The following is a 12427-nucleotide window of genomic DNA, read 5'->3' as shown; positions in this document are numbered from 1 at the left end:
TCCCTAGAGTGCTCTGCAAGGAAACCTCCTTGCTGGGAAAATGGCAAAAGAGCCCCAAACGCCTCGAAAGGCCATCAGTCACCTTGCAATGATGCCCCAGCAAGCGCCCAGGTCTCTCCCAGCAGTGCCACAAGCGGGAAAGCACAGTGGGTTATTAGTGCAATACACTGATTGATCAGGAGCATCTTTCAGTCCCTCTTTGCTGATGTATTAACAAAACTTATTCTCTTATCAGACAGTAACGTGGTTTCTGCTGGAAAAAAAATCTAAATAATCCAGACCAGGGGATGTATGTAAGGATTTCCAAGGTCCCCCCTGCCACAGCAAAGCAAATAGCAGTAATCTGCTAATTAGCAACAGCCACTGTGTTGCTCAAGGAAAGGGCTGAAGTCTTCAGGATAGGTGAAAGTTTGATTATAAGACGCGCACGGCAGATCATTTAGAAAGATAAAACCGCATTCGCTCTGCCGCAGCCAGCTATTAAAAGTGGAGAATGTTATTTCAGGTAATAAAGAGCAAGACCTGAGGACCAGCCTGGGAATTCAAATTTACAACTTGTATCAAATTCATATGCTGTAAAACTTCACCTAGTTTATAAGTTTCTCGCCAACTTCATAAAACATGTTTTATTATTATTGTTTTCTGACTTTCCTGCCTTAATAAAATTCCTCTCCCAGCCTGTGTGGGTGTTGCATTATAAACATTTGCACTTTGATTCATTCAAGACTGAAGAAAGCTTTCAAGGTAACCTATTAGGAATACTTTAAATGTTTCAAAGACAACCCAGTTTCCCCTGAACGTCGCCAAGCTTTAAAGAAATAAATAAGAATGTGCCTTGCTGCAAACCACCTCCAAAAATCTGCTGGGCTGGTGACTCAAGAGATCGCATTTGGGAGCGACCAAGTCGCATGCTAGCCCAGCAGGGTCCCTCCCTGGCATGGGGTGAGAAAACACAGGGGGGTATTGGGGCACAGGCTAAGGCAGGCACCCACCCATCACTCCCCAAGCCCCCTCGGCAGGGAGCCCCGGGGATGCTGCCAAGTGGGTCCCACTGGTCAGAGGCAGCTGGACCATTTTCTTACAAGTTAAGGACAGGACTGTGCAAAAGTAGGGTTTTCCCCATCCCTGGTCAGCCCAAGCAAGCAAAGCCCAGCACTGGCACACAAAGGCAGAGCCAGAGGGTGCTCTAAGCAGCATCCTTCTCAAAGCAGTCCATTTTCTCCAGCCTCAGCCAAAGCCCATTGAAGTTAATGAGCCTCTTTTTATAGGTTTCGGCAGGCTTTTGAGCAAGCCTTTCAGTGCAGCAGACTCCCGCGTGTGCGCAGTGGTGCCAGCCATTTCAGTAATAACCCACGCATGGCACAAAGAGAGATAATAAGAGTTGATTTTTAGAAAGATACCAAACACAATTAGCTTGTGACCTTACAGCTCCCACCAGCCTACATCCACGTCCTCTCTGCAAGGTCAGCTTCAGTATCTGTGGCTCAGGGGGGACATCGCCAGCCGAGGGCCAGAGCTTGGGAGGGCCCCTACCCAAGATAGGTCCAAAGAAAAAGGCCTTTAATTTGTGCCTTTAATTCCTGCACAGCTGACGCTTTTCTCCATTTCACTGAGCAAGAGTAAGGTTACCTGGTGTGACGCGTGTGGTTCAAGATGCTGCACATCCCTCCCCAGAAAATGCAGCATAGAGCTGATCCTCCTACATTTTATTAAACCAAAAATTACCGCTTTACAGCTTCCTATCTGGTCCCAGTGATGTCATTATATGTGACCCCACTGTGCCTCTGTCGAAAGCCTGACAGGCTCAAACGACTTAGACCCCCACCAGCAGTTTCACCTCAAGGGGCAAAGCACAGACAGCCAAGGCCACACATCTCCAGGAGGTTCACCCACTTGTGTGAAGCTTCTGGACAGCTTCAGTCAAACCCCATGGGGTGGGGAGCAGCTCTGTGCATCTCGGGCTCACCTGCAGCCAGGTCACGCCTGTAATTTCCAGCACTCAATAAAGGATGCAGACACCCAGCATTGCTGCTTTAAAAATAACTACAGCAGAAGCACAGTGATGGAGCAGCCACGTGGTAAGGGCTTCTCCATGCTGCTTTGCACTGCGGGCAAACACCACCTATGGAGCAACCTCGCAGGCACCATGGGTACATTACGTGAGGCAAAGGTCCTGAACTAGTCAAAAGCATTGTAGGAAGTACTTCTGACAATACACCGGTGACCTTGAAAAGCCAAATTTTGTTCTTTTCAAATACATTTGTTTCAAACAAAAAGCAGAGCCGATGCCTCACGGAGCACTCTGAGAGCATCCCAATCCTGCTCTGTCCCTACATGTCCAACTCATTCCTTGGGCATTTGGAAGTATGAAGCTACAGGTGTTGGGTGAAAAAAAAAAAAAAAAAAAAAAAATTAAAGTGCCCAGCCACCTACCAAGACCAACCCCCAGCTGTTTCTTTGGGCCATGCCAGCCTGTCCCCAGCACATCAGGCTGTTCCCCTACCAGCTCCCCCCAGCCAGAGGACAGGGGGCTGCCCAGAGGGACCAGAGCAGACCCCCGCAGCTGGCCCCGTTCTGCTGCTGCCTCCTGAGGACAGCATTTCCTTTTCAACTCTTCTGCTGCGTTCCTGGTTTTCCCAGGGAAGATGTAATTCACACCCCTTCGCCTCTTCCGCAGTGATTTAATGTCTTTTGAGCAAAAAGCAATTATCCTCATATCAACAGGACCCTAGCGAGGATGATAATGAGTCGGCTCTGACCCTGCAGCTAAGGAAGCGGCTGAAGCAAGTGGAGGACTCTAGTAATCAAAGGCCCATCCCCAGCCTCTGATTGCAAAAAAAGAAATTAAAAAAAACTCCATGAAACTTTAATCATTGCTGTTCCCTGCTCCATCCCTTCATCTGAAATGTATGTTTTAGCACCAGGAGAAAGGGGACCAACACCAGCCCTAGGTCACTCCCACTTTGCCACCTGGGTGCATTTTGGGTGTTGCTTGCTGGCTCACCCCCTGGACCCCACAGCAGGGAGCGGGCACAGGGGGATTGATCTTGTGCTCAAAAGCAGACACCGCAGCCCTGTTTTCCCAGGTTTGGGGGCTCAAATAGAAGCACCCCCCCATCAGGAGTCAAGCCCAGAAGGCAACAGGAAGGCAACCTGCCCTGCCCTGGGACTGGCACGCAGGGCAAAGCCAAAAAAGGTGTCCCCCATGCCCTGCCCTGCAAACAGAAAGAAAATAGGAAAAGGGAGGCAAAGACATGGACATGCAACAGGTCTTGGGCTTTGCAGGACTGGAGAGGCTCTCCAGGAGATGGCAGAGCCAGAAGCGGAGAGCATCCAGTGCTACCAAACACTGGGGCAGTGGGCTGAGCTGCCCTTCCCCTCAAAAAAATAAATATATAGCCAGGCAAAGACACCAAAACCCAACCTCGTTCAAAGCAACCCAAAGAAGATGCTGGTTGGGTTTGAATAATCCAAAACTTGGTGCCCGGTTGCTGCTGGGATGTGGCACACGGGGTACCAGCGCATCGGAAAGGCAGGCAGGATGCAAGGACTTTTCAGGAGAAAATATCATGAAACAATCCTTTAAAGTTGTGACAAAGCCCCCATCTGGGATGGGGGCAAACAGCCTAAAAGCGAGGATTTCCACAGGCTCTCACCTGTTCTCAGCCACCACCTTTACTCACTGCATAACAAATTAAAGCTTAATCAGCTTCGAACACCATTAACACTGACTGGATGCCTCCCTGGATATTAAACGTTTTTCTCACTACACTAACAACCACATACTTGAGGCTTTACTAATCCCTAATTACTTGGCATGGCTATTTCCACATTAAAAAAAAAAAAAAACAAAAAAAATGCAACACCTTAATACTGTAAAAAAAACCCAAGATAAACTTAATACTGTATTTCCCCCCACCCATCTACAAAGACCTTGAAAGGACTCCACCTGCTTATTAAGGGGAACAACTTAAGAGAAAACAAGCCAATTAACACTCACTAACTAAAACTGCTCCCAACCCTCTCCTCTTCCAGGCGACCGCTTGCCATTGCCTTCCACCTGCCCCAAAAGTGGATGGCACGAAGATGCCGACCATGAGGTTGCTCTGGGGGCTGCAGGGACCGGCTGCTCTCCGGCTCCTCTCCTCCCCCCTGGGAGCATCCCACCTGCCAGGTTTAGGTTGGAAGAAGCGAGGCCAAAGGAAAGTCATCTTCCTCAGCCGGGACTGGGCGCAGAGCCCCTTCCCCTTTGAACTGTTGCCTCTGTGATTTTTCACAGCAGGGCTCCCAGCAGGAACTTATTAAAGCCAGACCAAAGCACGTATGCTTTAATAGTAATTAGGTCACCCTGGGTTGTGGGCTTAGCAGGCAAAACTATAATTATTTAGAAACATCAAGTTTAAATGCCAAAGAGTCTTAATGGAGCTGAGCTAATTAACCAATTTCAACTGAGTAACTGATTGGCTTAAAAAAAAAAAAAAGAAAGAAAAATCAATGATCATAGACAGCAACATTTTCTTTTAACAGGTTGTTTTCTTGCAGCAATTCTCAATTGCATAAAAGGGGACCAGCAACCCCCGCTAACCTAATATTATTGTAATTAAATATTCAACAGAAAGCCTCTTCAATTATTCAAAAGACTGATAACACTTGTTTATAATTGGGGTGGTGGGAGAGGTTTCCAGAAGCAGGGATTTTGCACATCACGGGCTCCGGTCGCAGATGCAGACCCACGTGGGCAGATGAGTTGCTGCATCGGCACACAGTGCCAGCTCCGGCATGGCTCCGGCCACCGCTCGCATGCCTCCTGCGGAAACCGAACTCAGGGCAGACAGATGCTTTCCAGCCCAGACATGAGAAAACGGACCATATGGTCCACACGCTTTCTGGATTTTTGTTATTAGACCAAAAATTTAGGGGACTAATGGCCAGTTTCCAGGTTTCACACCATTTTCCGATGGTAGCGTTATTCCCCCAGCAGAGAACTGGGAGGAAAAGCAGACCCTGGTGTATCATTATAATTCACTAAGCGGCATTACCGTAGGAAATTACAAATTAGCTTTTCAGCAAAGGATACGAGGATATTTAGATTAGCTATAGAGAAACTACAGAACCTTTCAGTACATTATCAAAGCTCTCATAGCTCCAACTTCCAGGGAAATGAAACAATAATAAATATTGAGCAGGGAAAGTTAATCTCCACTGAATGCGATTTAATAATTCAAAATTTATGAGAAATAAATAAATAAAAGCACAGACCCTTTAGCTCCTACAAACACACATCCCGTTCTTCTCACCATTTCTCATGATGCGACTTCGTGGAAAACGGATGGTGATCATGGAAAAAAAAAAAAAAAACAAACAAAAAATCAGCTGTGGCTGGGACTGACCACATTTGCAGTACAGAAGGGAGCCCGTCCACATCTGCCACTTATGTGGAAAGCCACAGAGCTGATTTGGGCAAGAGTTTGTTCTCTTTCTCTCCAAGGGCTGTGTTGCCTCTACCTGTTACTGGGTGGTGTCTACATCAGCCCCGTGCCCGCTCCCTCCCCTGCACACTCCCAAGCAGCCTCTCAAGCTGCTCGCTCTTGGAAAGATTGTATTTTTAGCCCCTAGAAGCTGGGCTGTGCAATAACCAGCTCAGTGTCCCAGGGTCACCCAAGGTCCCCAGCTGTCTCCTGATGCTGCTCTGACATCACTCCATCCCTTTCTGCACATTTCTGCTCCCACACCAACCTCCAATGAGAGGGAAAGCGAGGAGGGATGCTGGGTGCTCAGCCGGCAGAAGCACCCTGCATTCCCAGGTGGACCACAATGCATCTGAATGTCGTCCAGATTCATGTTCATTTGCCATCGCCACCACCCAGCACCACTTTGCAAGATGGTCTCAGTCACCACTGGACTCAAATTCCCACCGCATGTGTTATCTGCACCACTTCCATCACACCAGCTCCAGCAACCTCCGTAAGCGACGCACACTCTGGCTTCCTAACACTACAACCGAGGCTATGCCTTTCCACATTGCTACCCAGCAAATACCCAAGCTTAACATTTGCCTTGCGCAAGTATTCATGCATGCTACGCTTGATAGCTCGAATGTTTGCAGAAAGAGAACAAGGTCAAATTGAAATGCGCTTTCAAATTCTAATGAATATTTGGGGAAAACATTCCCTCCCCCAACCCCAACTATTTACTCAGCCTCACTGTGCTGTTAAACGACTGCTTATACTGACTGTGTCTGTTCAGAGGGAACAGAGCACTGCAGCACCCTTCGGGCAACAGCATACAAGTTTGAGGCTCCTGCATGAAGCCATTTCCATGCCAGGGCATGATTAGCTCGTACCCACAGCTGAAAGAGGTAAAAAAAATCATCCTCAAGCTGGCTGGATCTCAGACAGAGTGGTGCAGCACACACCACAGGCGTTATAAGAGCAGAACTCAGTGAGCCTCAGCCTTGCTCGGAGCATCTCTTCCATCAGCCTTATCCCACAGCACGCCTGCTGAACCAGGGACCAGTGCCTCCAAGACTTTGCTGACCTGATTAGCATTGAGTTACCTGTTACCCAAGGTACTATTTTCCTCTTTTCACCAAATCTGAGCATTTCTTTAGCTTGCAGAACCCATCTCTGCTAGACACATCTATTATTCAGCACCGTGGCCTGGATCCAGAGCCAGATGAACACATTTGGGCTACTTCATCAAAAAACAGTATTTTCTTCTGATTTTTAAGGCCAGTGGAAGGTTTTTGCTCTGTCCTGTTGTGTCAGGAACTGCACCTGGGATGGGCAAGAGGCCACTTTGCCAACCCCCCGGCAGCTCATGCCACAGCAGACGGCATCACTAAACACATGGAAGCACAGAGCAGCAGCCCGATTTCCACACAGAGATGGTGAGCAGAAAGAGCAGAAAAATAAATGTATTTATCACAGACCTCACCTTCGCCACGCCTGCCTTTCACAGAGCTCCTTCAGGGCCCTTATTTGCATTAACTGCTCCAAGACCATCTTCAGCGTCAAATAAATACTAATAATGACAGCCCAACAGGCAGGCTTTCCATTTTCAGCGCTGCTTTTCAGATCTCTCCATCATCGCCAGTGCTCATTTTCATCTCTAATAGGCTTCCTGAGCCAAGCCGCCAGAGCACTGTAAGTTATTCAAGTTTCGGCTGCACTACATTCAGGGAAAGTGAAATTCAAAGCTTTAATTAAAGTGAAAAATAAATCAAGACCTTCACCTTAAGGAAGGAGACCCACATGAAATTGAGATGCAGGTGAAGTCGCCCACAAGATGGGTTCGAGCAGGGCTGCTGCCAATTCAGGGACAGCTGTACCACTGCATCTCTGCCACAAGTTGAGCCGCAGATACGCATCCCAGGGACAAAATCCCCCTTTTCAGGTTTTCCAGCACTTTGTCACACTGCATGGCATGAGCCACTGAGGTCACCTGCAGCTTTGTGCCAGCTGGACCTTCGGAGACACTGCGACGTTGCCTTTCCTTCACGTCCATCTCCAAGCCCAAAGCACGAGGGAAACGAGAAGGGAGGAGGAAGACTAAGGCAAGGCATGAGTCAGTGATACCAGCAATTAGTCAAAAAAAAAGCAACACAGGCATCTGCAGTCTCAGGCCCCTTTTCCATGACTTGACAAAATGCTTTCCCTTCAGGCTGACAAGATCTGAGCTCACTCATCATGCCAGGAATAAGGTTTTTCCCCTTAGGGTTTTGGGTTTTTTTTTCCCAGATAGTTTGTGCAAAAAAAGTAAAAGTAAAGGGATGGCTGGATACTAGCACTTGCAAATTCTCTCTTGAAAGACTTATTTGTAGCTTCTCCTTGAGAACTGCTCTGCTCCAGGTGAAGCAGCTGGGCCAAAGGTGGAAGCCCACGTGGTGATGGTGGTGGTGATGGGAAGAGCAGCACGGCAGCCGCCAGCTCTCAGCCTGCTCAGCACAGGCACCGCTCCGGCGCCTGGCAGAAGCGGAGGAAGCCCAAAGGATGCCTGCAACAGATGTGTGCATCCCGAGCCAAAACAGGAGGAGAGACTGCGCCCGGGGCAGGCAGCATGCAAGGAGCAGCAGCCAGGGATGTCGCTCGTGAACCAAACCCCCATCCCTGGTCCTCTTCTGGGCTGCGGTTCCAAAGGCCAGGCAGGCAAGCGAGCGGATAAGCACGGGAAGCAAAACTAAGCCAGATCCATCAGCCCCGAGCAGGGCTTTCCACCTCCCTCCCCGTGCTTTGCTTATCATAATGCTGCAAGCAGCAATACAGGATACAGAGAGAAAAATCAGGTTTTTAAAAGGGCAGGCGCAAGGCAGGGAGATGATGGATAGGTAAGCAGGTAGGCAGATGAAACAGTGTATGTGGAAGAGCTGCACCAAAATGGACATCAGCCCCATCTGACCTACGAACACCTCCAACTCCAACAGCTCCTGAGTTAAAACGTATAATGCCGGCCCATTACCACCCTCTCTATATGCTAAACGTGATTATATTTGGTTCAGCTAACACGAGAGAGAGCACGCGAGCAGCTCCTGAGTGATTGCAGGGTGTGGGAGAGATGGAGTATTTGTTCCTGTCATCCTCTCACGTCCCTCTTCCTCTTCACAAGCCACAAAAAAATAAAAAATTACTATAAACATCCAGGTGTCCAGCAGAAAATGGTCAGCTAAGCCACAGGACTTAGTAAAAACCAAGTAACCATAAGAAAACTCGGATAAGCAACTTTACTATCTCCAGGTTTGTGTGCCGCAGGCAATGAGTTAGCAAGGTTTTATGGAGGATAAAGAGAGATGTTTGCAGGCAGCCCCAGCCCTTACCCTGGCTGCATGCTCCTCCCCTCCAACCGGGTCCAGACCTCCAAATGTCTCCCCCTGCCATCCTGGAAAAAAGACTTTTTGTCTTGATGGCTGATTTGGGATGTAAGGAGCCATCCCTCTCTCAGCTGCTTCTGCAGCCCGTGGCAGAGCTGGGCTCCAGCAGTGGCTTTGCCTTGCTGCCGGACAGAGCCGCTGGCAAAACTGGTCTCGCAGCCGCTCCAGAGGGAAAGCCAGACCCCAGGGTAAATCAGGCTCTAGGAGACGCTTCAGCTTGGTTAGAGAAACCCACATTTCAATCTAGCAAATTCAACCTCTGCACCAGAAGGATCCATAAGATTTAAATAAGCTCCACAAAAAGGTGTTTTCTTTATATGACCATGCCAGGAGACTGTCGCCTTAACTCCAAATCAGATTCAATTGCTCTGCCTCAGAAATTCCCTGTCCAAAATTTTCCCTTAAATCTGAGATCTCTCCCAGCATACTACTTTACTATCCAAGTAATTTCCTCAGCAGAGTAGAAATAACATCGCTCTTCAACAGGTTCAGTCCCGAGCAGGGATGCTGGCTCTGCCAGCCAAGCACGTGCTCCCAGGGGTGGCTCGGGGCAAGCTGGGGAAGACCCTGTGTGACACACAGACACGACACCCAGGAGTGCTCTCAGACAGGGACTGAGCTGAGGTCTCCCAGCCAGCCGCGATTTCAGCAATGCCTCAAGCAGCTGACGCTGCAAACGCCGGCTAGCGAACTGCCGCTAACAGGTCTTGCATTTTCATGTGCAGCTTCACGACTGAGCAAACACATGCCTGTTTGCATCATGCTTAGGAAAGGCATCAGCATTTCCACCTCAAGTTATTTCTACAGAGATGCAATGAGGGAGGAAGCCCAAGAAATACGAAAAGCAAACGCCTGGGACAGCCAAAAGCCATTAGAAAGCAAGACGCTGCAGCAAGTGGGCCTGCCCACCACGATCCAGAGCAGGCACGCTTGTGAGCGGAGGGCGACCGCGGCCAACACTGCTCCCACCCCATCGGAGACCAACACAACAGCGTTTTGGCTCCTGAACCGGCTCTGTGCTGCCCGGAGCTGAGCCGCCGGTCTCCAGTCAGCTCCGGCAGCTTCCAGTTCAGCAGCAACTGTGCTCACATCAGCTAAATCCCCCCAAGGAGGGGACAAGCCTCACACCAGCCGACAGCTCAGTCTGCCCACAAAACCCCGTGCATCATCTCTCCGCAACCACACATTTCTTGCTGCCAACAAGACAGGGGCCACACCACGTCCCCTGCTCGCAGCCACCGCTCGAACACTGGGCAACCCCTGCCACAAGCCCTTTCACCCATGTTGTACCAGGAAAAAAGGAGGCAGCGGCAAAATAAAGGAAAAAAAAAAAAAAAAATATATATATAAGCAATACTTCCGAAAGCCATGCTGGCCACAGAGTAGTGATGCACCACCAACACAAGCCTGGGGTGACCTGCTGGTCCTGCCAGGCCCACCACCCAGAGGCCGGCTCTCGGCTGCGGGCACCGTCCCGGTGCCCAGCGAGTCCCACAACCACGCGGGTGACGGAGAAAAGACTTCACCCTGACAGCATACACCTTGCTGAAAGGACAGCCACGCATCACCTTGGTGAAAGGACAGCCACGCATCTGCCCCGTGGCTCCACCGACGAGCCAAGCGTCCCCGGGCCCAGTCTGACCCAAGGGAAGGAAACCCCCTGCCCGCACCTCCTGGTGCATCCATCCTCCTCTTCCACAAAGCTCTCCTGAGCTCCCACGGTCGTTGGGAGGTACGGGAGGAGGAAGATGGCCAGAGGCGGTCCTCCGCACAGCCACGGCCCCTGGGGGTGTCCCCCCCACCGCGACCCCGGGCAGGGCTCTGCCGGGGAAGGGATCCAGAGGAGCCGCCCGTCCCACGCAGATCCGGACGGGTTTCCCGAGAGCTGGAACCCCTCCTGCCTCTTCCCGAGGCCACCCACGGCCCGTGGGCGAGCCCCGGGCTGCCAGCACCGCCTGCGGGCCGGTTCCCGCGGGCTGCGGGAGAATGGCTGGCACAACCGGCCGGTAACGTGGGGAGCTCCGCGCCCCCCGAAGCGGACGGGCGCCGTGCGGGGAGCCAGCCCCCGTGCCGGTTTGCAGCCCCCGGTACGCTGCGCGGCGGGGGAGCCGGTTCCCCGGCCCGTCCCCGGTTGCAGACGCCGCGGGTGGCGCTCCCAGCCCACGCGTGCCGCGGTAGGCGCAGGGACCCGCGGCTCAGCATCCCACCGTCCTCGCCCGTTCCGGTCCCGCCTCACCTTCCACGGCGGCCGCGGCGGCGGCCAGGCAGAGCAGCACCACCAGATCCGCAGCCATCGCCTCCCCGGGCCCCGCGCGTCGCTGCTCCGCAGGCGTCAGCCGCTACCGGCGGGCGGCCGTGAGCGGGCATGGGGGTGCGTCCGCGAGCCGGGCCGGGCCGGGGCAGGGCGGGGCGGGCCGGGCCGGGGCCGCGGGACGGGACCGCGCCGCCTCCCCGCGCCGCCCGGGTCACATCGCCGCCGCGAGTGGGGCGCGCTGCCACGCCGCCGCCGGCCCCCGCCGCCGCCCGGCCCCGCCCCCTCCACCGCCCCCGCCAATCCCGCGACGCGCCCCGCCTCCGCCCCGCCCCCGCCCGCCGCGCGCTGCCGTCCGAAGGGGGACGGCGCCCCCTGGCGGCCCGCCGCCGCCCTCCCCCCCACTTTTCCCCTCAGCGGCACCCCCGACGGGGCGGACCCCGAGCCCGCACCGCAGGGCCCCGAGGAGGGGGGCCGGCTGGCTCAGGCCGCCGCAATCCAATTCCCCTCTTTTGTCCCCAGAGAGGAAGCTGGAGCGAACAGGCTGCCCCACATCGAGGCGGGCCCCCTGTCCCCCCCCCCAAAATATGGCTGCTCCCACCTCAGGCTCAGAACACAGCGGCCACACAAGTCAATGCGGGGGTCTCCTCAGCCTCTTGCCTTCTCCTGGCACCCTCACCGTTTGCAGGGCATCACTCCAGGACCCGAGGAGAGACGGGGACCTGGGAGCAGGGGAGCAGCAGGCTGCCCTCCCTCGCTCGGGAGACACCAGGGTCCCCAGCCCTCAGCATCCCTCTGCCACCAGCCCTGTCACCGGCCCGAGGCTCCTGCCTCCGAGGCCACCCGCACCCAGGGCGATGCCCACGAGCCTTTGGCAGCATGGGACGTCACCCCCGCGGCCTCTGAAAGGAGCCCTCCAGAAGGAGATTCACCCCGTCCCTCCCATCGGATGCACCGCGCCAAGCCGGCTCTCGTTGCCCTTCCCAGGGCTCGGCATCCCCCTTAGCTCCTCTCCCCAACCCGGCAGCTGCTTCACCTGGCACAAAGCTGACCCCATCCCTCCCTCCTCCCGGCTTCGTGCATCCCAGCACACACGGGAGGGGAAAAACAGTGAGGGCAAGGCAGGCAGTGAGGGCTCATTCAGGTCACGGTCACCTGCCTGCAGGCAGGGCTCGTGTCTGCTACTGCAGTGGGACCAGCAACCCCGCAGAGCACCGAGCACTGGGAAATCATGAGCTTTTCAGTGAAAGAGTGGGCAAAAAATAGTCAGCGGTGCCACAGGAACAAGAGTTTTCTTTTGCAGTTGTGCA

General features: G+C 53.1%; 1 protein-coding gene across 2 annotated transcripts in view; it reads right to left on the bottom strand.

The window, feature by feature from the left end:
- EPHB1 (EPH receptor B1) overlaps positions 1-11314 on the bottom strand; it is an 85596-nt gene extending 74282 nt beyond the window's left edge. For both annotated transcript variants that reach the window (XM_030028403.2, XM_030028402.2), the window contains exon 1: positions 11103-11314. In XM_030028403.2, the coding sequence (XP_029884263.1) occupies positions 11103-11160 (58 nt within the window). In that variant the 5' untranslated portion in view covers positions 11161-11314. The remainder of the gene's footprint in view (positions 1-11102) is intronic.
- Positions 11315-12427: the final 1113 nt, after the last annotated feature.

The sequence above is a fragment of the Aquila chrysaetos genome, chromosome 10 (genome assembly GCF_900496995.4).
Source record: "Aquila chrysaetos chrysaetos chromosome 10, bAquChr1.4, whole genome shotgun sequence".
NCBI classification, from domain to species: domain Eukaryota; kingdom Metazoa; phylum Chordata; class Aves; order Accipitriformes; family Accipitridae; genus Aquila; species Aquila chrysaetos.
Note: the sequence above shows the minus strand (reverse complement) of the source record. Positions and strands in the feature narration are given on the sequence as shown.